We start from the raw sequence: 25768 nt of genomic DNA on the forward strand, positions 1-25768 counted from the left end.
GATAAACTAGCTAGAACACTGATTCTCAATAGTCTCACCACTGTTCGCCAAATCACATCCCTAATCCAGGTTTAATATAAACACTAGGTGTCCCAGAGGCCGGGGATTCTCAAACTTCAGAGCACAAAAGAATTATCTGACCCGCTTAAAGAATGGTCTGGTCCCACTCCTAGCGACTGATTCAGCAGATCTAGGATGAGGAGAAGGAATTTACACTTTAACCCAGCATTCCCGGAGATTCAGATAAAGGAGGTCTAATGGCAACCTCTAAAAAACACTGAGGGATTTAACTTTAGCGGTTCTCAGCTCTGGCTGAGATCAAAATCACCTGGGACCACTGTCACCTGAGAATTGGAAAAGTCAGCCTGGGGTAGGACTCGTGCACTGTTTAAGGACAATAACAACAAAACCTACATGCAGGAAGGTGAACCTAACACACAGCTCAGAACCACTGCCAATGAGGACCTGGCCACTTGATTTTATTTTTCTTTTTAACTTCTATTTTAGGTTCAAAAGGTTCACGTGCAAGTTTGTTACATGGGTGAATTGTGTGTCACAGGAATCTGGTGTACCAAGTAATCAGCATAACACCCAATAGGTAGTTTTTCCATCCTCAACCCTTCTCTCACCCGCCACCTGAAAAGTAGCCCCAGTGTCTATCGTTCGCTTCTTTGTGTCCATGTGTACTTAGTGTTTAGCTCCCACTTATAAGTGAGAACATGCATTATCTGGGTTTCTGTTTCTGCGTTAATTCCCGTAGGCTAGCGGTCTCCAGCTCCATCCATGTTGCCCTGCCCATTTTAGTGTGGTATCTGACAATTACTCATGGCTCCCATTAACACTTCACCCCCATAATAAAGCTATTTCTGCTCTTACATTGAAGCAGATCCAACCTTTAGAGCCTGCACTGAAGGCTTTGTTAAACTGCCTCCAACGAGAAGTAACAATAGCAATGTGACAAGGGAAAGCTGTTTTGTTTAGTTGCGGATGGGGAAAGGAGGTGGTGGGAAAGGGATGAAAAGTGGTACTGTTTGGATCTAATTTAACTGACTTCTCATTCTGAAATAAAATTGATTTAAAAAAATCCTTCTACTATAATACAAGTACATCTTTTCAAAAGTAACCCTTTAAAAAAAGAGATTAAACCAGAAAATGGAGTACAAAAAGCATTCTAAAAAGAACTCAAAAACATGTCCACATTTTTCAAAGAAATACTGTAAAGAGCTTAAGAGCTTAAAAATTATAAGTTGTCAACTGACAGATGAAAAGGTAAAATATTTCTAACACATTTAAACTTCTTAAAAGGAAACATATCAGAACTTACACACTGAAATTGGTATTATCCCCTTCAAAGTATTCATCAATGAAGCATGCACATACATTCTTCTGGCTCCGCCACTGAATGAATGTTTTAGAGTCCTTTTTTTTTTTTGAGACGGAGTCTCGCTCTGTTGCCCAGGCTGGAGCGCAGTGGCGCGATCTAGAGTCCTTTTTTAGAATTAGAATGAGTGGTGCCTATGATGACGTACTGTTATGAAAAAATTTTGCAGAACCACTACTGTCTTACGAATTATAGAAAATTCAAGACTGAGAATCAGAATAAAATACATAGTGTGTTTCAGCTGAATCTCACTCTGAAAATGGTGTACTGTGGCATATTGGATCAATTTCTATATCCTAAAGCAATTCTCATAGACACTGTCATCCAAATTTAGGGTGAAAGGGAGAGAGAAGGTGAAATGTTATCTTTTGCTGAGGTGGGAGTAACCAGTTACCAGTTTTCTCTTGGTCATTGGCTATGGTTGTAACCAGCGTGGGCTCTGGCCACTTCTAGCCTGTTATTCCACGTTAACTGTTGAGGACCACAGACAGACAGTTCCCTCCCTCTAAGATTGTAATATTGCATTTATCCCATTGTGTTTCCAAGACTATTTCATTCTGGGATTTTTTTAAATTATAAAGCAATATATAGCCATTATAAAAAGTCAGTAGAAACAAGTAAAGGAAAAGTCACTAACCTGCCCCTCCCATTTCCAGACTCTCCCTGCCCTGGCAGAAGGTTACCAATGTTGGTGTCACAATGGCCTGGTAATCCAGGTCATTACAATAGACACTTGAATTTTGAACTGGGCAAAAATCATTTCATTTTCTGGACTTAGTAAAACCATTGTTCCATGTGCTTGTCTGAAAAAGATCATAATGTAAAGACATCCTTTCGGTCTAAATGCTGTTTAGGGTCTTGACCCAGTCAGGAAATGTTTAGGTTCTGTCGTGTTATTTTATGAATGGCTCCTGGCTGCAATTTAGAGTTACATGAATTTTCTTAAAGATTAAAATGCAGACTCCTGGGTTCCTGCTCTGGAAATCTGGATTGCATATTCCTTAGGAGGTAGAAAAATGCAATTTTAATAAGAATTCTATGTAGGTGGTTCCAGAGCCCACTTGGAGAAACAACTGCTCCAAGTGAAGGAAAACAGACTATAATCCAAAATCTAAGTAAAAATAATTCTTGCTTCCATCATTCCTGAACATCTCCTTTCTCTGTGCTGATCTTCAAGATATTTTTCTCTATCTTCCCTTTCAAACCTACAGAGGCAGCTTTGCCCACATGGTTTGAATGTCTCTGGGGATAGGACTTTTGTCCTCTCTTAGCCAAGAATCTTCCTTCCGCTATACTTGTGATAATATCCCAGTGCCTGACATGCAGAGAGTGCAGAGTAAGTTTCTAGACTACATAGAAGTAATGTAAGAACTAGTTATAAGATGTGATATTTATAATACATTTCAAGTTCTTTAAAAAAAGCATTTTAAAAACTTCAAATATATTACAAATACCACATCTTATAATTCCATGGAAGTGCTAAGCCCATCATCTCTGATTTATTCTCTGCCAGTCATCTACCAGTTTCTAAATAAGATTAACTTTATCTACATAATTCATAAATCTGTACCTCTAGCAGGATAAAGGGGCTGTAGACCCTATACCTTGTCACAGAGCACCATCCATATAAGCATTCCTACAAACCAAAAAGTGACAAAAATGGTGCTCTCCTCTTGTATCTAGTTTCTCTCTAAAATTACAATGAAAGGGATGGAAACAATGGTCCCAAGGGCAAAGCCTAAAAAAATCACTCCATTCACTCATTTGTTCATTTATCTGAATACTTAAGCAACTGCTATGTGATGGGCCCTGATTATTATGTCAGGCCATGTGGCAGAAGGTAAGGAGGCAAAGGTGAATACAAGAGGGACAGTCTCTGCCCATTATGATCTCATAACATAGTGGGGGAGAGGGTTATCATAAAAATAAGCCCAATACAGTGTGACACCAACATTGGCAACCCTCCACCAGGGCAGGGAGAGTCTGGAAGTGGGAAGGGCAGTCTGTTGACTTTTCTTTTACTTGCCTCCATTGACTTTTTCTAATGACCATATATTGCTTTTATAATTAAAAAAACAACAACAAAAAAATCCCAAAGTGAAATAAACTTGGAAACACAATGAGATAAATGCAATTATTAGAGTCTTAGAAGAAGAGAATACTATCTGCCTGTGGTTCTCAACACTTAACATTGAATAACAGGCCTGAAATGGCCAGAGCCCACCCTGGTCCTAACTATGGCCAATGACCAGACTCCAGAAGGAGATAATTGGTGACTGGCTACTCCCACCTTTTGCCTACTGGGTCTGCCTTGCAGTGGCAACAGCAATGCCCAGATGGCTTGCACCCATGCCAGACACTGATCAAACATGTACACATTATGAGCAGAGTGTTATGAAATTCCTCCATTAATTACATCATTGTTAGCTGTCCAAGACACATACCACCAGCATAATTGCTCACATCCCTTAGAACTGGCAGATCCAGCAGGAAACAGTGATTGCTGCTGCTTCCTCCAGGTAATTGTGGATATGTTTCACGCCTTCCTCTGATCTTTCAAAAAGAGTCAAGGGAAAAAGCATAAAACAACAAGCAATGTGTGCTGTGAACCACTTTTGACACTGTCTTTGGTGTCACAGATGACCTCCCAAATGCCAGATCCAATGGAAACTTTTCAGTGCACGTTTATTGACTACTCTGCCCCATTTTACACCACAGTCCTTTTGAATGTGCTGCCCTGCCTTACGTTCCATTATAAAAGCTCTCAAGAATGTCTTCGTTTCCCTGCCTGCTGCTTCCCAGTCTCTTACTCAGGGCTCTTTTCACCAGTCCTTTAATGATGGTGCTTCCCAAAGTTCTGCCTTTCTATGGGTTATGCCTGGGCAGCTTCATCCATGACAACACTTCATCCATTAATCTGCACACTAGCTCCAGCCCATGCAATCAGTCACCCCCATAAGGTTTAACGTGATGACCTCTGCTCTGTCGTTCTGTTGCTTGGCCCCCACACTATCAGTCCCCACTGCTGACCAGTCTTGCTGCTGTTCCCTCTCAGAATCTTACAAGGGCCCCTCTTCCTCTGCTTTCCCTTGAGCAGGGATATTCTGCAAGCTCATCTGCCCTTCCAACTCCATGTCCTCTCCCTGACTGTCGTCATTGATATCTGTGGCTTGAACCATCACCAACAGACGGATGACTCTCAAACCTGTATCTCCTACTAAAGTTTCTCCCCTAAGCCTCAGAACTTTATATTCATCTGCCTACTGAACAGTTCTATCTAGACACCCCAATGGCATCTCACCCTCCACATGTCCACAGATAAACTCATCTTTTCCCCTCAGACCTGATCATTATTTCTTCAGCTTCCCCCATCTTGCCTGTGGTGGGAAGTGCGGACTTATCCAGACCCAAAACCTCTCACTCCCGCTCCAGCAAGCTACCGGCTAGTTGTCCTCATGCCTGGTCCAAGGTCTTCTCTTCTCCTGATACCCTCTCAGGTCCCTCCACCCCTGACATAGATGCCTGGCCTCCCACATCCAGACTGTCCTTAATCGACTTCATGCTCCCTGCTAGGGCCAGGGTGATATGTGAGCCACTCCCCTACCTGAAACCCTTTCATGGCTCCCCACAGCTTTCAAGAAAACATTCCTGGCCAGGCGCAGTGGCTCACGCCTGTAATCCCAGCACTCTGAGAGGCTGAGGCGGGCGGATCACGAGGTCAGGAGTTCAAGACCAGCTTGGCCAACATGGTGAAATCCTGTCTCTACTAAAGATACAAAAAATTAGCCGGACGTGGTGGCAGGTGCCTGTAATCCTAGCTACTCGGGAGGCTGAGGCAGGAGAATCGCTTGAACCTGGGAGGTGGAGGTTGCAGTGTGCCGAGATTGTGCCACTGCACTCCCGCCTGGGCAACAGGGCCAAACTCCATCTCAAAAAGAAAAAAGAAAGAAACAAAACATTCCTTAGCAAACACGCAGGCCTTTCGTGATCTTGCTGTCATCTACCTCTCTAGCTTTATCTCCTTCTATTGGCTCTAGTAATATCTTGCATTTCCTCAAATTCATCATGCTATTTCAAACTTTCAGACATGCATTCATGCTATTTCATCTGCCCAGAAATGACCTTCTCACACTTGTTTGTCTCTATCGGCAACTTGCCCCTCAGAGCCTAAGTGTCATGTTTCCCAGGAAGTCTTTTTGATACTGCTTACTTCCCCCAAAATGATGCAGCGTGCCCCACAAACTCCGAGCTCCTTCAGGCATACCTCTGAGACAGGACTTTCCACACTGTCCTGTGTCATTGGGGATGGACTTGGCCCTTCCACTCTTCTGGCCCAAATCCCTCAAGAGCCACCGCTAAACTGATTTATCTCTAGCTTCTAGCACAGAACCCATATTCATGGCACTGGATACATGTTCATGAAAGAATAAAACTCATTCTAAAAATCTGTTACTGTCCCTACGTCCCTTATCACAATGAAGCATACACTCTTGCCAAGACTTTCACTAGTGCTTTCTGTGCTATTCATAATGAAATATGTGGCCTTTATTTAGAATGTTTCTTTGAGTTTATCTCTTTCAATTTGGATCCCTAAGGAAAGACAGAACAGTTGCTAGCACAGTAAAGAAGGGTTTTGGAGATAAGAATAAACTCAGCTGGCAGTAAGAAAGGGCTCCAGAAGACCAAAGCATCTGCTCAGAAGATGCTAATGCACTGCAAAAAGGAGACCTCTTTACCCAGCTCCAGTTGGTCAAACCTGAAGGCTGACTAGTCTGAAACAAGATCCAAAGGCAGGGCCCTGATCAGAAGGAAGAGCAGAAGGAATTTATCTTCTCCAGCGACATCATGCATAGCTTCTGAATAGAGCAAGGACCTAAAAGGGGTCTGGGGTGGAGTGAGGAAGGCCTTCTTAAAGCAAAGGTGCTCCCTGTGATTGTGATAAAGCAAGTTTCCATGGCATTTGACTCCACTTATGGCTAACGTCAAATGGGCACAGGTCCTTGCCATGCTGTGGCCCATCAGTTCCTACCCAGGTAAACAGGCAGACCACAATACAGGCAGCACATTCAATGTAAGATGAGGAAGCAGGAAATTCCAAAGACTCCCTCAGGTCCCCGAGGTGCTTGCTGCTATGCCAACTTCGTTTCAGTCCTCCTCAGCCCCTCTGGTGTTACTTGGGTTTCCCCACTGGCTCTGGGCTGCCTTTTGTGTTGGGCCTGTGTTGAGTTACTGGCACTCAACCTCCCAGTTTTGCCTAATTTGCTCAGACCCACTTGTTCATCTTAACCCAGCACTCATTCATTCACTTGCTGAATGGAAGGCTTGTTCTTCAACATTTTGTAAAACGAAGATTAAATACTTCAAGACATCAACTGTTAATGTGCATGGTATAATACTTTCACCAAGCACCTCTACAAGCAGAGTGTTTTGTTAGGTAAATATAGGCCTGATTGCTTCAGAGTATCTTTTAAAAGCTGCACATGTGTTTGGTCTGCCTCTGCCCACATTCTTTCCCTCTTTACCTACATGGCCCTGGGGGTACCTGCCTCCCTACCTTATTTCAACACAAGAAGCCCAAATCAGGTAAAGACTTCGAAACTGCTTACTCACTTCTTTCTTCACTCTGTCTGGCTGACTTTTAACTTATCACAACCTTCTGGAAATCCCCCTGTCTTGTCGATTATCTACCATATACCAACCTTACCTTTGAAACCTAATAGCTTCCTGTTGGTGTTCATGTTATAGAAAAGGGAAAAGTTATTGATTAATCTGCCTTTTTAAAAAACTGTGCTTAAGTGCAAATAATGGCACGAGAAATGCTTACAACCTATGTTAAGTGAATAAAAAGATAGGAATATCTATTTGTTAAATGATCCCAATTTTATAAAACAGAAATTCCTAAATAAAATGTATAAAAATGCTAATGATTATTTCTGGGTAGTGGGATATAAAGGTTTTTATACTGGGGAGACAGAATTATGATTTTAGAGTTCAACAAACTTGAGACCAAACACCAATTCTACTACTCTTGAGTCACACAATCAAAGTTTCTAAACTGAGACTCAGTTCTGTCACCTGTAACAAGGAGATGGCAAGCTTATTTCTTGGAGATAGTTTGAAGATTAAATGAGAAAATATAATACATATGAAGTACTTAGCCTCATACCTGGTACACAGTAAGCACCCAATAAATATGTTGATGAGAAGGATTCACACAGTTCTCTTTGCTTTTCAACAATGTTTCTTTATATTTCACTATTAATTCTCAACAAGGAACATGTATTTTAAAGAACATAAACCAGAAAATAAATGATCCCAGTAATTGATTTCTCTACCCTTCTTGGAGTGCTCTTCTTAGTCTTCTCAGGGATAGGTCAAATTTAACTCACTTCATTGATACCAAGTTGAAAGAAGGAAACCTGCTGAATTAACACTACTCTATATTGCAAAGAAGAACTTCAAAGAGGGAAGCTTATTGGCTGCTTGAAGCAGAGCCTCGTGTAGTATACCACCAGTGAGACAAAACTTAGTGGCTAACCAGGTCAGAGTTAACCAGCTGCCAGGTCAGTCAGTTTTCCCAGAGAAGATATGACTATGGAAATGTGCCACACTAAGACAATTTCCTTACGACTGAGTGACCAATGTGAATGCTAATGGAACTAGGTCCTGATGTCATCACGTTAGCATGTTACCTGTCCTCAGCACCCATATCAGAAAATTAGATGCCCCATCACAGTGCTTAGTGAATATCCACACCCTGAGAAAGGACCACAGTATGATTTTCATCATCAGTAATCAGAGATGCACAAAGTCATCTCCATAGAAGAGAGCTACACCTGCTTCCAAGGGACCTGGGACACTCATGTTATCAAATCTCTTTACTTTTCCTTCAAAGGTAAAACCCATACATTCCTAGTTTTTGTCTTTCCTGATTATCACTACACTTCTGGCAACGCTTCAACCTTTTGCCAAGATAGCACAACAGTTACCTCAGAAATGTTATGTCAGATCTTTCTGAGAAAGCTCTTCTACTTTTCGTGGGATGATACCCCATTTCTAGCCATAAAAGATTGATGGGCCGGGCATGGTGGTTCACACCTGTAATCCCAGCACTATGGGAGGCTGAGGCGGGTGGATCACCTGAGGTCAGGAGTTCAAGACCAGCCTGGTCAATACGGTGAAACTCCGTCTCTAATAAATCTACAAAAATTAGCTGGGCATGGTGGTGAGCACCTGTAATCCCAGCTATTTGGGAGGCTGAAGCAGGAGAATCACTTGAACCCAGGAGGCAGAGGTTGCAGTGAGCAGAGATCATGCCATTGCGCTCCAGCCTGGGCAACAGAGTGAAACTTCGTCTCAGAAAAAAAAAAAAAAAAGATTTATGAACCACCTGTTATTTATGTAATACCACCTGAATGTTGGTATTCCCCAAATTCACCTGTTCAAACCTAATACCCAATGTGATACTATTAAAACGTACAGCCTTTTAGTCATGAGGACTCTACCCTCATAAATGGGATTAGTGCCTTTATAAAGACACTCAACTAGAAGAAGATGGAACAATAAAAAGAAAACAGAAGGGGGTAACACGAGCTCCCCTGCCCTTTCCACAATGTGAGGATATGGCAACAAGGCACCATCTGTGAAGCAGAGAACAAGTCTTTATGAGACACTGAATCTGCCAGCATCCGGATCTGGGACTTCCAGCCTCCACAACTGTGAGCAATACATTTCTCTTGTTTATAAATGATCCCGTCTAAGGCATTTTGTAATAGCAGCCCAAACAAAGACACCACCTCTTAGGGTGGGCCATTTCTACAGGTGGTTGAACTTATTCACTAGTAGTTTTATGGATATTTTGGAAGTTTAAATGTCTTAGGATAACTTTTTCCAGTTTTTTATCTTCAAATTCAGAGGGTGACTAGTCTATACACTGTCCATCCTTTCTCTCAAAATAGAATAAAACTATTAGATCTGCCTTTATTATCTTCAATAAACTCCAAAAACAATGAAAAGCACCACTCCTCCTGGGTTCCTTATCTCAGGTCCATCACTAACTAGGAGTATGATTTGGGGCATATGACAACTTCTTTAAGGCTCAGTTTCTTCATCAGCCATCCCTGAGATGCTAATAGCCACATCTCACAGAATTAGTGTGTGGATTAAATGATACATGTGGTGAAGCAGAACAATGGCTGGCATATGGTGCACAGTATCTAGAAGTCGTCTTGAGCCGAAAACTCACCTGTATCACTCTATCCCTCATGCCTGCTTGTGTCCTCACACCCACCCTGTATTCTTACTTGGACAGTCCTCTCAGTCTTAGTTCAGATTTTCATGATCCAAAATGAAAGATGACAGAATTATAGCACCTATACTGAGTGTTCATTCTACACAAGGCACTACTCTAAGCTGTTTATGTTAATTTTTCTAACAAAAAGCGTACTTCTAATTTAGTGCAGGTATTTACATGCACAGCCTCTTTTAAGAGTCAAAAACACCTCTATACAGTAGGTGCTATTAAAATCATTTTACAGATGGATAAACTGAGGCAAAGAGAGATTAAGTAATTTGTCCAAGGTAGTGATCCCTGGGCTCACACACTTATGACGATGACATATTGCCTAAAGCGAAGGACTTCAAGGATTCCTCAAACATAAACCTCTAGTTTCTTAAACATATTTTTTAAGAATGTAATTTTTAAAACTTCAAATAAAAAAGTCACAAACACTTGCGTAGGCTTTATGGTAACTGTTAACTTATCACTGGCCATCAATCATGTTAACTTAGGTCTAGGTTTATGCATTTATGTGCAGTTGTGGGAAGGCAGGCTACCCTGTCCTCTTTGGACAGGCATCTGAGTTTCCTATAAACATGTTACTCACTAGGAAGTTGTTAAAGTGTAATGAGATTGTGTGTCTATGTGTCTGTGTGTGTGTCTGTGGTGTCTACGTTTACTAGGTGTGATGGTTACTTTTATGTGTTAACGTGACTGCACCACATGATGCCAAATTAAAACAGTATTGATTTCTAGGTATGTCTGTGAGGCTGTTCCTGGATGAGATAAGCATTTGAATTGGTAGACTCAATAAAGTAGACTGCCCTCCACAATGTAGTGGGCATCATCCAATCTGCTGAGGACCTGAATGGAATAGACGATGGAAAAAGAAGGAATTTGCCCCTTTTTGCTTCATGCTTGCCTGTTTGAACTAGGCATCTTATCCTGCCTTTCTATTGGAATTTGCACCCCTGGCTTCCCTGGTTCTCAAGCCTTCAGACTAGGACTGGAATTACACCACTGGCTTTCCTGCAGAGGTGAAATCCTGGAACTTCTCAGTCCCCATAACTATATGAATCAATTCCTAATAAATCTGTCTTAGAGAGAACCTTAAATTTTTCAGTGAATAGTTCACAAAATAGATAGCACTAAGATATTTGCATTTTTAATGATACTGTTGACTCCATAAAGCTACAACAAACATTTGAAATAAATTTCTAACAACCAACAAATGACAACCCAACTGAGAAATCCACTCATTGACTCCCTCTAAATTTGCTACCAAAGTATAAGAACTGTTACACTGCTTGTTACCAGCATCTAAGCAAAAATGCCTTTTTCTGCTTTCATGTCTTTTTCACATCAGTTGCTACTGATCCTAGTTACTGACACTTTTCCGAACATAATGAGCACTTCATTTATACCATAGTATAATAGTCATTATATTTGTCTGTTGTGCCTGTGGAGTTGTTCGTTATTTCCTTAAGGGATAGAACAATTTAGCATAGAGCCTTACATTTAGTAAGTACTCAATAAATATTGCTTAAAGTTAAAAAAAAAAAAAGTCTTATTATGAGCTACAGCTGTTAACTGTAAGCATTTTTTAAAGTGTCAGAATTTTAGGCTTTTTCAAACTGAAAAGAACACAGAATCTTTTTTTTTTTTTTTTTTTTTTTTTAAACAGGGACTTGCTCTATCACTCAGTCTGGAGTACACTGGCATAATCATAGTTCACTGTAAACTCAAGCTCCTGGACTCAAGTGATCCTCTCAAACTGGCCTCCCAAATAGCTGGGACAACAGTCACACATCACTATGTTTTTAAGAATCATTTTCATTATTCACTTTGAGCCGACATCTTAGTTAGATTAAGGATTTATTCAACACTTAAAAAGCTAATTTAAAAATCATATCATTTCTATATTTAATCCTCAAACTGCAGTTCTTAGTACTGCTTTTCATTCCCTCTTTCCCTCTTGGCTCAAGTCCCTTTCCAAGATTTGTCTTTTTTAGCTCAGTAAGAGAACAGCACTGTTTGCAGTGGTGCGAGCATGTTGGTGTCACCATCCTGACCAAAAGATGCCATCCAGCTTTCAGCTGCCTGGAGCCTCAGTACCATTTGGCTCAGCCAGATTTATGTAACAAAATGGGTGGCCTCAAAATCAAAATGATGCCAGCACTGTGGCTGGAAACCATCAACCTGATACCTACAGAAATTGCCTAATTAAAAAGTGAGCAGAAACTGTCATCCCATATGTTAGGGTTTTGTTTTATTTCAGGAGAAACCACTGCAATTATTTTTCCTTCCATAACTTAGCCTGTTGGGTTAAATCCGCCATTGTTTTAGAAAATCCAAGATCTAACACAGAGCGTAGCATGTACGGATAAAGTGAATGAACGAGCTAGGGAGGGATGGAGGTAGGAAGATAAGGAGCTATTTAAAATAGACAAAACATTTAAAGAACCTGTAACTGAATGAAGAACTTGTTGACCTAAAAACATATTCAAAGGTGTTGTTCTCAAACTCAGATCTATCAGAAACCTGCTAATTAACAAGAACAACAACAACAAAAAAGCATAGGCTGGGTGCAGTGGCTCACACCTGTAATCCCAGCACTTTGGGAGGCCAAGGCGGGCGGATCGCCTGAGGTCGGGAGTTCGAGACCAATCTGACCAACATGAAGAAACCCCATCTCTACTAAAAACACAAAATTAGCCAGGCGTGGTGGTGCACGCCTGTAGTCCCAGCTACTCGGGAGGCTGAGGCAGGAGAATCACTTGAACCCAGGAGGCAGAGGTTGGCATGAGCCGAGATGGTGCCACTGCACTCCAGCCTGGGCAACAAGAGCAAAACTCCGTCATAAAAAAAAAAAAAGAGGGCCGGGCGCGGTGGCTCAAGCCTGTAATCCCAGCACTTTGGGAGGCCGAGACGGGCGGATCACGAGGTCAGGAGATCGAGACCATCCTGGCTAATACGGTGAAACCCTGTCTCTACTAAAGAATACAAAAAACTAGCCGGGTGACTGAGGCGGGCGCCTGTAGTCCCAGCTACTCGGGAGGCTGAGGCAGGAGAATGGCGTAAACCCGGGAGGCGGAGCTTGCAGTGAGCTGAGATCCGGCCACTGCACTCCAGCCTGGGTGGCAGAGCAAGACTCCGTCTCAAAAAAAAAAAAAAAAAAGAGTAAGAGAAAAAAAGTTATATAAGCCTACAACTTATTCATCAGTCATAACTTTTCTGATTACAGAATATTAACAATATTAACAGAATAAAGAGGAACAGTAGTTTACTCTTCCATATATATGTTCTGACAAAGCAAGTGGAAGGAAGATCACTTGACCCTCAGAAGGCAGACCAAAAAGACCCTTCCAGATTGGAACAGAAAAGGACTATGGAATGGCAAGAAGAAAACAGGTAAAAAGTGTATTACAATATACTAATCAAAAGAGATGCATGTGTAAAGTTTATCCCAACTTTTTCAGCATTTGAAATGAAAACCATATCTTCATGTTTAAACAATGCTCGCTGAAATTTGCAGAATGTAAAGGTGATTAGAAAACATCACAGAAGCCTGATTCCTCTTCACCCCCACTTTAAAGGTAATTATAATCTGGAAATAAAACGTGTGTAGAAGGCGATTTTTTTTCTACATTAACTCTTCTTCCTAACAAAAGGGAAGGCAAAAGTTAAGGCAGAGAGGAGGCTCACAATGGGAAAGCCAATGTACTTGCAAAGCAAAATGCAAGCTTTGGGCTCAACACTGTCCAGCCAGCGCAACCTAAGGTACAGTGAGCATACAGGTGTGCTCCCTTTGCTGGATGTCTCCTGTGATATTTTAACCATGACAGTGACAACGAAACTCTCCTACTGTAACGTATGAAGTCCAGTCACTGGGGTAGTTTGCTAAGGAAAGTGCTAAATTTGGGCCCAAATTCGGCAGCAAGAAAGGAGAGAACAGTGGCTTAACTGTGGCAAGTCTGAAGTCCACATGGGTAAAAACTTGCTTCTGCCACACTTCTGGTGTGCGTGTATATAGTTATTACAAACAAACAAAAAAGGTTAATTGTTCATAACTAAGTAGGAGGACTTTTAAGCACACTAGAGTTACCACTTGCCAGAACGAGATCTTTTCAGGGCATAATCAGAAGTACCACAATTTGATGCTATCGTGGTACTTCTGCATTTCAGCAGGCTTTGAGATTGGTTTTAGATTTTATGAAACAAATCCATAACTATAGACCAAACATTGATCAGCATCTGGTGGTTGGACAGAGGACAACTAACCCAATCATGCACTTGAAGTCCAGCCTCTAGAAGAGGATGAGACAATGTCCCTACTGGTAGCCAGTCCACTCAGTCTGCAGTGCTGTCCTGGTGCTAGTGATGATTATACTAAAACTGTCTTACCTTTAAGTTCTTGTTAACTCAAGTTGACGAAATAATTAGTGAAGGCATGTAGTCTCTGGACATGATTTTTCTATCTGCAGTTCTATTTGCCCCATAAGAGAAATAGATTCATGACCTCTTTGGCACATGATGCTAATACTGACAAGTGTTTCCTTAACTTCAGTCATCTCTATTCCACCTTCACAATTTTTGCCATCCTGGTGTAGCCCCTGCATTCTTTATCATTTGCCCCATTCTTTTAAACTGACTTTTAAAATTTGGATGAGATTTTTAAAGGAAGAAAACTGTTTTAAATCACTAACATGAATTCAAAGCTATTATCACTACTAGACATAAAAGATAAATGTAACAAATACAATACAGTGTTATCAAATTTTACAGATGCAATCCAAAAGGAACAAAATTGAAACTAAAAGGATAACTTTCTCACCATGACTCAAAATTTAAAATTGCTGTTTTGCAGTACCAGTTAAAATCATCTCTAGCAGTGCTGGTAGTATATGCCTTACACTTTGGGGAAAACTGAACTAAATGGATAATGATATAGTACTGTGATGTAAGTCAAATTACAGCATAGACTATAAAATTCAAATTACTAACCCTTGAAGCAGGAATCATGAAGCATTAAGAAAGTCTGCCCTAGATTCTTGAAGAGCAAGATCCCACTATGCGATAATACCACTTCTCACACAATCAGAGGTCATTTTCCTCAAGCAGCCAGCGATAATACCACTTCTCACACAAAGCGATAATACCACTTCTCACACAATCAGAGGTCATTTTCCTCAAGCAGCTAATAATCAGTGAGCAGAGAAAGCAGATATAAGGTCCAAGCATTGAAGTATATGCATCTCACCACAGAAAACTGCTGCAGAACTTAATTCTAAGTCTGTACACGTTTTGTAGACCAAATGTTACCAGCAAATTCAGATATCTAGTTCATATACTCCAATCATCCTTTACTCTATGTTCAGGGGAAACACCTACTTTTTTTTCTCATATATATTTTAGACATTTGCTTATTTAAAAAAAAAAAATCCACCAAGTTAAGACATGAGAAGTGTGTCGCTTTCCTCGACTCTCACTGGGCTCATACAGGGAGCAGGGTTTTATCCCACTCCGCAAAACAAGGCCCAGCGGCATCAGAAGGGGCCTGCCCAAAGTCGACCACGTGCTGACAGCAGAGCCAGGGCTCCGAGCCAGGGTCCTCTCTGCTGAGCACATCTAGTCATTCTGGGGAAGAGACCATATGCACTGTGCTCATCCCAAAGCTCTCTACTTGTCCCTCAGAAAAAAAAAAAAAAAAAAAAAAAAATCCTTGTAGTTTAGATAATCCATAAGCACTGCCCTCTTTCTCCCTAAACTCATGCTTCTCTTTTCCAACACAGCACACAATTCCCTTGACTTTGCTCCTGAAATGTCAGAAAACAAAGCCACAAAAGTCAGTGTTTGAAGCTCTTGGCAGTTCTTCTTGGCCCAGAAAATGAGCCTGTAAAAACTTCTCTCTTTATTTACAAACCTCTTTAAAGAGAAACGTAAAACCTGAGTTTTCTCCTCACTTGAGCAAGGAAACATCCGGAAAGGTCTAGTTTTGCTTTTAGAATCAAAGCAAATTTGAGCTAAAGTCAGTTCTAGCATCTTACCCTTTAACCAGGAATGACAGGAAGATCTCCCACCTTCCACATGGGAGGGTGCAGGGGTGCCTGAGGGGAGTGAATGTGGACTCCTAACCACAGGAAGCTCCTGAAGGGAAGTTAGCAGCAAGCCTGCAGGTGGTGATGTCTAAGATCCTTCTTGGTGTGGCTGGGGACCAGCAGGGTTGGCATTTCCTGGGAGCTTCTTAGCAATGCAGAATCTTCAGACCCACTCTGGACCTACTGCATCAGAATCTTCATTTTAACAAGAGTCTCAGATAATTCCTTGCACATTGAAGTATGACAAGCATTAATCCAATGGACTTTCTCCTCCCCGGTCAAAGCAATGCAAAATCAAGAACTAAGGAAGTTCCTATCATGACTATGGCCAGCCCTGGTTATAACCCTGCTACAAACCACTGAGGCTGGGCAGGGACCCAAAGGAACAGCCTCTGATCCAAAAGTGGGCACTGTCGGCTGGGGCAACAGAAGACCAGAGGCCCACACAGGCCTCCAGGCACCAGTCACAAACCCTCACAAATGCCTGCACCTGTACAAAGTCAGGTTCTCACACTGCCTCTCCAGCTGCAGGCTTTGTGACTTTTACTTGCCTACTCACTTGCCTAGTGTATTCAGATTGATATGATTTTATCTGTCCAAAAAGTGACAGGAAGCATACTGAGATCTGCCAGACCAAGAAATGGTCTAAGACCCCTATATCTGTTGGTTACAGTAAACAGCGACCTTGTTCTTCTGCTCTGTCATCTGCACAGATTCATTCTTTCTTTTGCTTGTTTGTTTGTTTGTTTGTTTGAGACAGAGTCTCGCTCTGTTGCCCAGGCTAGAGTGCAATGGCATGATCTTGGCTCACTGCAACCTCCACCTCCCAAGTTCAAGCGATTCTCCTGCCCCAGCCTCCTGAGTAGCTGTGATTACAGGCGCGTGCCACCAAGCCTGGCTAATTTTTGTATTTTTAGTAGAGTTGGGGTTTCACCACATTGGTCAGGCTGGTCTCGAACTCCTGACCTCGTGATCCCCCCACCTTGGCCTCCCAAAGTGCTGGGTTACAGGCGTGAACCACTGCACCCAGCCCAGGTTCATTCTTTCTTTTAATAACCTCCGGGAAAGCCCCGAACCTTCCATGCTGTCTTCCCCTCTACCCCCACATCCACCACGCACATAATGCTACCGAGCCAGAGCCAGGCCCTGCCAAGAAGGGAAGGGAACAGTTAACTCCCTCTCGGCATTTCTAAGAGAGCTGGGTAAGAAGGTGAATGTTCTGCAGGATCCTTCACAAAACTCGAACACTTGCAGAAGGAAAGGTTGAAACTGAGGGAAAAAATAAAATAAAAAAAAGCAGTGTTGGTGTCTCAAGGAGCAGAAACATTTTTGTGTTCTGATACTATCTTCAGTGAAAGACTAGTTTCTTTTATCAACGTGCTGGAAGGTAAAAGTGGACACGCGGGAAGATGCATGGAGCCCTACTTTCTAGTTACTAGTGTTTGAAAGAGCTGATGTGGGAACTGGTAAAACTGGCGGCTGACCAGTTCTGACTTTCCACTGAGCATCCCATTAGAGTTAATTACGGGACTGGGAACTTTTGAGCTGTATGGTTTCCTTCCTCCTAAAGAGTGAGAGCCAAAACTTTTTGTCTTTCTTAAGTATTTCTGTTTATTTCTAATCCCCATTTCAAAATTGCTATGTATTTCTTCAGATTTTGTGATTTCTGTGACCATTTTACAAAGTCACTGCTTCCTTGCAGAGTTAATAGCTAGTCATTGTTTATAACTTAGATAACTGCTAAGACAAGAGAATCATTTCAATCACATATACTTTGGGTAAGTATTATACAGGCTAGTTTCTAAGGCAATTCTGGCCTGGCCAGACCCCAAATGCCCACCCCACCCCATACTCCAGCGTAAGCGAAGCTGCTCATCAACACCTTCTGAGCTGAGGGGCAAGGCCATGCTTTGTACTGGTTGCCATCCACCTCCCAGGGCAGCCAACCTTCAGGGTGGCTGGTAACCTGACCTGTACTCTATGTCTTACAGTTGGCATAAAAAGATAAGTTGGGTCAACCATTCTTCACTGAGAAATCCTTCACTGGCAAACAAATGCTGCAGCAGGGGCAAAAGCCAAACTGTACGTAAAAAGAAATCACAAAAAGAGGCCACCACAAGCCAGTTCCAACAGAGCAGGTTATTGAGCAGGGAAGAACAGAGAACCCACAAACAGAAGCAGACACACTGGAAAAGAGAGGCCATGAAACCCTCAAGATAGTGTCAAATGCAAGCTTGGTGCCACTGCTTTTGGTATATGTTAATTCCCTCTGCCCCCTGTTTCCTTACAATCAAATCCACTTTACCTAAGTAGATCTGGGTTCCCTGCAACCAAATAAGCCATCTAAAACAAGACACCCTCCCAAAAAAAGTTTTGCTTTGTTTTACTTTTTCTAGTAGCTTCAAAGTAAGAAATAATTTTCATGCAAAATAAAAGTATGTCATGATCACATGGCTAAGCCAGAAGACAGTTTCTAATTTATGGAATGTAATAGATAACAGCAATTTAAAACCTATTAGAAGTTGGCAAAAAGGAGGAATCATTTTTTCTTCACCATATTTCCAACCAAGTACTGATTGCTGCATTATAACAATGATCCACAGAAGAATACTATGTCTGGGACCTGGGGTTTTTGCCAAAAATATCAGACTGAAATATACAGACCTAAAGATAATCGATTCAGAAGAAACCTATAGATTTTTGTAGGAAAGCAAAAGCAAAGCACAAAATAAATCAGGTATGTAATAGGAGAGAAATAAAGGAATTACCTTTTCAATAAATAATTCAGACCATATTTGAGACTATCCTGAGGAAATTATACCAGGGTCCTTACAAGAACTGAATTCCATCAGTAGATAGGACCACTGGGAGTTGCTACTTTAATTTAATAAATCAAATATGCTATAACAAGAAGCAATACCAGCCCATGTGGGAAGCCCTCTAAGCAGCATAAAACTCAGGGTTAAACCCAGGTACCCATTTAAAAATGAAAGGCATTTGAGTATCCCGTTGGGGTATCTATTAGGATGCTCTATTCAAATGTTCAATAAAAATGAATCAATAGTGGGATCTGAAAATAAAAATCAACTCACAAATATACCACACAAATTGAAGTGGGCAAAACCACCAGCAGCCTAATTAGAAACAAACGAAGACAGAAGATGCCTGAATGGCAAGCAAGTCTGTTCACTACAGGGAGAGTATACCAAGCAACGGAGACACAGCCAAGAGGAACCAACCCTTCCCCAGGGCAGGTTTCCCTTGCCACAGCAGCACCCAAGCACCGGACAAGAACCGTGCCACCAGTCCTCGGTATCATGTTCAGCAAAATAAGTGGACAAGGTTAAATGATTTCCCAGCCCACTCTCTAACTCTAGGAATCAGATTGAACTTATCTGGAGAAAGCTGTCTCCTAACACTTGTGTTATGAAATTTTTTATTTGGAAAATGCCTATAAGTTAACTGACCTATTCAAAAATGGCATTAATTTCACCCCAAGAATCATACAGTTTTCCATAACTATCAGGGAAAGCACCTCCAATAATATGTATCTAGCTGTATTTACTAAAAACACTCCCAGCATCTGAAGAGATAAATGGCCAACCCAAGTGGAATCTTTCTTACCATTTCGAGACACGTCTAGTTCCACCAGCTGCATGAAGTTTGCTATTTCTGGAGGGAGCCGCTGAATTTCATTATCACTAAGTCCAAGCTTTCGTAATTTGACTAGCTGGAAAAATTGCTGAAAGACAAAAGAGTTTAACATAGATTTCACATGTGTTTGTATCATAAACTTTTGGGCTACTATGAAATGTAAAACAATGTTTTTTTAAAAACTAATGAAGATTGTAGCAACATCAGTTTCCTAACTTTGATGGCTGTACTGTAGTTGTGAAGATGCTACCACTGGGAAAAACTAAGTACAAGGAACCTCTCAGTACTATTTTTGAACTTCCTATCAATCTACAATTATTTCAAAATAAAAGGTTTTTAAAAATTAATGAGCAACTTAATGAGAAGAACAGTCACTCCTTTAAGCTATCCAGTAGACAGAAATATCGACTTATGAAAACTGACATTAAATCTGCAATGCCAAATAGACACATAAAAATAGACAAGTAAAAATGTATTTAAAAAATATTTTTAAATATTTAAATGTTAAAATATTTTTAAATATTTAAATGTTAAAATATTTTAAAAATATTTTAGACATTTTTTAAAGAAATTATTATATATCAGAAAGTATAATAAATATCCCACAAATGTGTGCAGGCAAAAAATACATATTTGACCAATCTAAAAAGTCTGCACTGGATACTTCCATCAACCATGGCAGACTGAGTATGTGCTCTTTCCCCACACTTTTTAAAAACTGTATTAAAATGACACTAAAGGAATTCACATGAACATAAATATAATGTGAAATAAGCCCATGAAGACAAAAAATGAAAGAGTACAAAAAGCAAACTAGATATGCAACAAAACCCTTTAAGCTAGAAAACAGAGGGATGAATGGTAACCAACAAACAAATCGAAACAAAGCTGGAATTTAAGCCTGTGGGGTGAGTAGCCAATAAGAAACTAGGTCCATGTACCTCTGAGGAAAGGAGAACTGATTGAAAATTTATATAAAGAACAAATAAACTGCCATATTCTCTTCTCTACCCTGCAGAGCCAGGCAGGAGCCTGGAAATTTCCTCTCCAGAAGAGGTAAGTCCAAACACAGGTAAGCACAGCTGAGGGCAGGGGTAACGTAACCCTGCTAAAAACGGGACTGAGTCAAAGCCTGGTCAGTAAGATCCCACCCTCTCTTCTCCCCGCAGCCCGGCTCCTGGGCATAAGCACAGACTTGCAGACACCAATCTTCCTATAGAGAAACTTCAGGTTATATGCCCTCACCAACACATGGAGCTTCCAAACAGGTCCACCTTCCCTGATCTCCACTGCCACATGCAAGAAAGAGAATGTGCACACGCGCACACACACACACACACACACACACACACACACACACACACACCCCACATCTCAGAGGAAACAAACATGATGCAGGGAGCAGAAAAAATACTTCCTCAACCAAAATATAATTAATATCCTCAGAGAAATCACAGATGAAGCAACACAACACCATAAAAAGCATAATTAGAAGAACTAGAAACAAGCTTTCAGAAAGTGAAAAATATTGTAGCATTGATAAAAGAATCCCACAAAAGAGGTGAAAAATAAAGTGAGTAGAGTCCTCAGAAGGTGGAATAAAAGATGGGAAAATGGAAGAAAAAAAGAGAGGAAAATGAATGGACCAGTTCACAAGGTACTACAAAGTAATTCATAGTTCAAAGAGAGAAATACAGGGAACTGCAGGACATGCTTTTTCTGGTTTGAGAGGACCCACCATGCAACCAATAAAACGAATGAATAAAAAAGTATATACCAAGGAATACTCCAGAAATTAGATTCTAAAAGCTTCCAGAGACAGGAAATAAAAGAAAAAGATCATAACAAAGAATTGGGTGTCAGAATGGCACTGGACTCAAAAGGAACCTTGAAAGTAAGTGGGCAATGAAGCAATGCCTTCAAAATTCCTAAAAAATCATTATTCCCAACCTAAAATTGTATACCCAGCCAAACTATCAATTAAGTATGATTACAGAATAAAAACATTTCAGTCACACATGGTATCAAAAAGTTTAGTTTTCTTGTACCTTTCTCAGGACTCCATCAAAATATGTAAATAAACTTAAAAGAAAAACAACCTGAGATCCAGGAAACAGAGAATCAACAAAACAGAGACAGGCAAAGGAAATTCCCAGGATAAAATCATGAAGGGAATTCCAAGATGTAGCTTGAACATCAGGCCCAAGAGCAAACCATCTACACTGGAGCAAAATACGACAGCTCCCAGAGGGAAGTTTTGAAAAAATTAATAAAAACACACCTGAGGAATTATCTGATATGTTTGGAAGCATCAAAGGGGATTTACAACTCTTTCAGAATGTTTGGTGATAAATCAGAAATAGGTATACAGAGAACAAAGCAAGCAAAAGGAAAGAGGGTTATTAATTCCAGGGAAAATATAAAGTGAAAGAACATATAATCATAATATAAAATCTGATTATGGACAATACTTACAGTCATAACATTATAATATCTATATTGGTAAAACCAAAATTTATGTTATGTCAATATTGAGAATGGGAAAGAAACTGTAAGAACTAAAGCCTCATCTTCCATAAAAAGAAATCCATAAATAACTCAAAGAGGAAAAAAAATCAAGCCGCAAAAGTAAGTCATTTAGCAATATGGAGGCAAATATTAGCAGAAATAGTCAAAAGCCAGAAACTGGAGTGGGGAAGGAGGCAAGAGGCTGCTGTTTTTCACTGTCACACTAAACAGCTTATTAGATTTTTTAAACTATTTGCATACATTACTCTGCTAAAGATGGAAATTGAATTTACAAATGAAGAAGTCTCTACTAAGATTACAGGATGCTCAAATGTTAATTTTGTAGGATGCTAACATTTAATAGTCTTCATCTTTCTTTTTTGGGTTGGTAAAAAAGATTGCATATTTATATAATCATACAATTGCCTCTTGGAAAGCAATTGAGCAATACATAAAAGAAAAAAATCTTTTCAAGTCCACTGAAATACTTTTGGGCATCTGTCCTCATAACTGAAAATAATGCACAAATACATCTTTGCACTATTATGTGTAAAAATAAAAAACTAGAAAACATACATTTCAAAGAAGAAAAATGATTGCATATTATTAAATAATTCAATATTATGCAACAATAAAAATAAATATTATAAAGATCACAGAACTTGAAAAAGATTTACCATGCAAATATAACTAAAAAAGAAAACAAAATTGCAGATACACTACATTTAAAAAGCATGTGTGCATGTGGACAAACAGAAAGAGAACAAAGAAGAAAAAAGCAGTTATGTTAGGTGACAAGGATAATGCATGAATGACTTTTTAATTTAAAAACCGTATTTTTTAAAATAATAAAATGAACTATAAATCTCAGCGAATGAATGCTACCAATTAGCTATACAAGATAATGAGGAAAGTGCTCAACTAAAGGACTAATCCTTTGGATTTCTTTACTCATGCAGTTGAGATTTAATTTCTTAAGGAAAGATATTAAAACGTCTTTATACTGCCTGTACTAAAGCATCAGCCAGCACAAAAGCCATTCAATAGAGTCACATATTTGAATAATTGAGCTTATGCCAATTGTTCAGAGTCTGACAGTTTCATAATACATCAATGTGTTTACTCAAGCATGAAAAGCTCACTTTGTCTTCCAGGAAAGGCATAATAGCAAAACTACAAAACCCATCACCATTTCCATACATTCTGGGACCATTCAGAAATAAGACAAGAAATCAAGACAATAAGGTACTTAGATGTACAGTGAATAATAAGTTCACTTTACATCTGTAGAAACGATAACCTACAAATCCTCACATCCAATAGAAGTCATAACAGCACACAAATTTAAGGTTTGGTTCTGCATGTTACCAGCATCCTACACTACAGCCTGTCACAAACACTACTTTATTCAACTTGGGAAGTACCTGCCAGATGTAAAAACAACCCTATCTGACATGATCCCAAATGAAACCAGTAGTTCCTTAATCCTTCTCTCATTATCCTGATGTGATCTTAATATGGTACCCAAAGATCAACACAATGCCAGCGAAACTGTATTAAATTCCCAAATATTCAACTTCCTCAGAGAGTCAGGAAAAATAACTCACTAAGCTATCAACCCTTCTGCCTTGCCTTTGAGATCAGCCAGAGCACATGAAAAACAATTCCTGTAGCTGTCTTGGCAGGACGCCTCAGTGCAGTGCAACCATGTGACAAAACACACAGAGACCGTTCTTCAACTCTACCATGTTTGATTATAGCTCACTAACCCACTTAGAGCACATTCTGTACAATTACATGCAGAGGAACCCAAATTGCCTCAGGTTGTTATGCTACACCCATCCTCTTATAGCCACCATTGCTTTCAGTAGATACAGCCTTTAATTTGGATAAATGTTCTCCCATTCTCCATTGCTGACAAGATTCTTTTCCTTCTTTTTTGGTAGAGTGTTAGTACCTCCCTTCTGCTTTTTAGAAAGGGACAATGAAAATCTCAGTCCTAGAAGAGCTGTGTCCCCTTTTATTATCATTTGGCCAAGGATCAGTCAATTGTCCCCCAGTTGCCCAAACTTCTCCTCTGTAATATAGAGAAAACATAAACCATTGTTACAGATTCACATGGAGAACAACTAGTGTAAAGAATGCTATTAATTCCTGAAAAACTGTGGGACTCCTAACTATAATGACACAAAATTTACTCACAGATTTCCTTCCTGGAGACATTCTAACCTATCACATAAATCTTGACCCCTTTTCATCCTACAAAACTCTCATCCCATCCCCACTCCTGTCCCCATCAACCTAGACTGCCTTTTTGGGCAACCACCTGTATGTGGTTGTAAACCAATGGTTCTAATCTCAAGGTAAAATGCACAATATACATCATTTGTGTCATCTGACATTGTTTTTTTCTGTGAGACTTGCAAAAAGTGACTGTGACTTTGTTACCCAGAAATTATACTACTAGGTATAGATCTTTTAAAAAAAAAACTCTCACATATATTTTTCCAGAATACATATACAAAATGTGCTTGAAATAATTATTTATAATACCCCAAAACTGCAAAAACCCAAACACCCATAAATAGTAGATCTGATAGAGGTATTATACATTATTACAGTGAAATTCTACACAGCAATGAAAATGAAAGCTTACTGTTAGTCATGATATAGATGAATCTTAGAGATAATGTTCAGTGAATAAAGCCAGGCACACAAGAATGCATATTATATTATTTCATTTATATGCTGAATAAATCACCTGAACTAATTTTACAGATGCATACAGAGGCAATAAAACCCAAAAAGATAAGCAAAGAGTGATTCTTATAAAACCAGGTTAGTGGATACCTCTAGACATGAGAGGGAGGATTATGATCAGGAAAAGCATGCAATGGAAGCAGAATACATAATTTGATACAAGTTTTTGGAGTCATGGTAATGTTCAGTTTCTTCATCTGAATGGCAGTGACAGATGTTCACTTTATAATTTGCTATAAGCTATAAATTTATGCTTTACGTTCTTTTCTATAAATGTGTTTTATTTCACAATAAAAAAACTTTTTAAAGTTTTAGACTACTTACTAATCAGGAAGAAAAACACCAGTTAGCACCAAGGACGTCCAATTACTTAATTCATCAAAGTTAATAATATTAAAAGAGCAATGGCATTAGATCTAGAGGAGGAGGAGGGAGAAGTGGCCATCATAACCAAAACAACAATGATAATGATAATAATACAGCAGTTAACCTCTACTGAGGGACACTCTATGTTTGGCAGTAAGCTAAACACTTCACATGGATTACACTCTTTAATCATCTCAAGGTTGCCACAATGCTGACACCTACACATATAAGTTAGCTTTTACTGCATAACAAACCATCCCAAATTTGGTGGCTCAAAACTACATGGATTTTTTTTATTTCTCACGTTTCTGTGAGTTGGTTAGGCAGTTGCGCTGCTGCTCTCATGTGGACTCACGCATCTACATTTGGCTAGTGTCAGAAGGGCTGGAAGATCCACACTGGCCTCACTCCTATGTCTAGCAGTTAGTGCCAGCTGTCAGCTAGAGCTCCTCTGTGCTCCACAAGGCCTCCGTCCCTCCTCCTCCCTTAAGCTAGAGTGGCTTCCTTATATGAAGCTCTCAGAGAGCATTCAAAAAGGGCAATGGCAGAAGCTGCAAGGACTCTTGGGGCCTAAGCTTGAAATTTGCATGATGTTGTCCTTTCTGCCACATTCCATTGGTCAAAGCAAGTCATAAAGTCAGCCCATATTTAAGGGAGCAGAGAGATCATCTTCATTTATAGATGGAAGGAATGGCAAAAATCACGTTAAAAAGAGGGAGAGGG

The 25768-nt window shown here is 40.1% G+C and overlaps 1 protein-coding gene across 1 annotated transcript in view; it reads right to left on the reverse strand.

The window, feature by feature from the left end:
* LRRC1 (leucine rich repeat containing 1) overlaps nt 1–25768 on the reverse strand; it is a 129658-nt gene that overhangs the window by 64316 nt on the left and 39574 nt on the right. Inside the window, exon 2 of the mRNA XM_010363938.2 lies at nt 19382–19499. Within this exon, the coding sequence (XP_010362240.1) occupies nt 19382–19499 (118 nt within the window). The remainder of the gene's footprint in view (nt 1–19381; nt 19500–25768) is intronic.

Source organism: Rhinopithecus roxellana, chromosome 4 (assembly GCF_007565055.1).
Source record: "Rhinopithecus roxellana isolate Shanxi Qingling chromosome 4, ASM756505v1, whole genome shotgun sequence".
NCBI lineage: Eukaryota > Metazoa > Chordata > Mammalia > Primates > Cercopithecidae > Rhinopithecus > Rhinopithecus roxellana.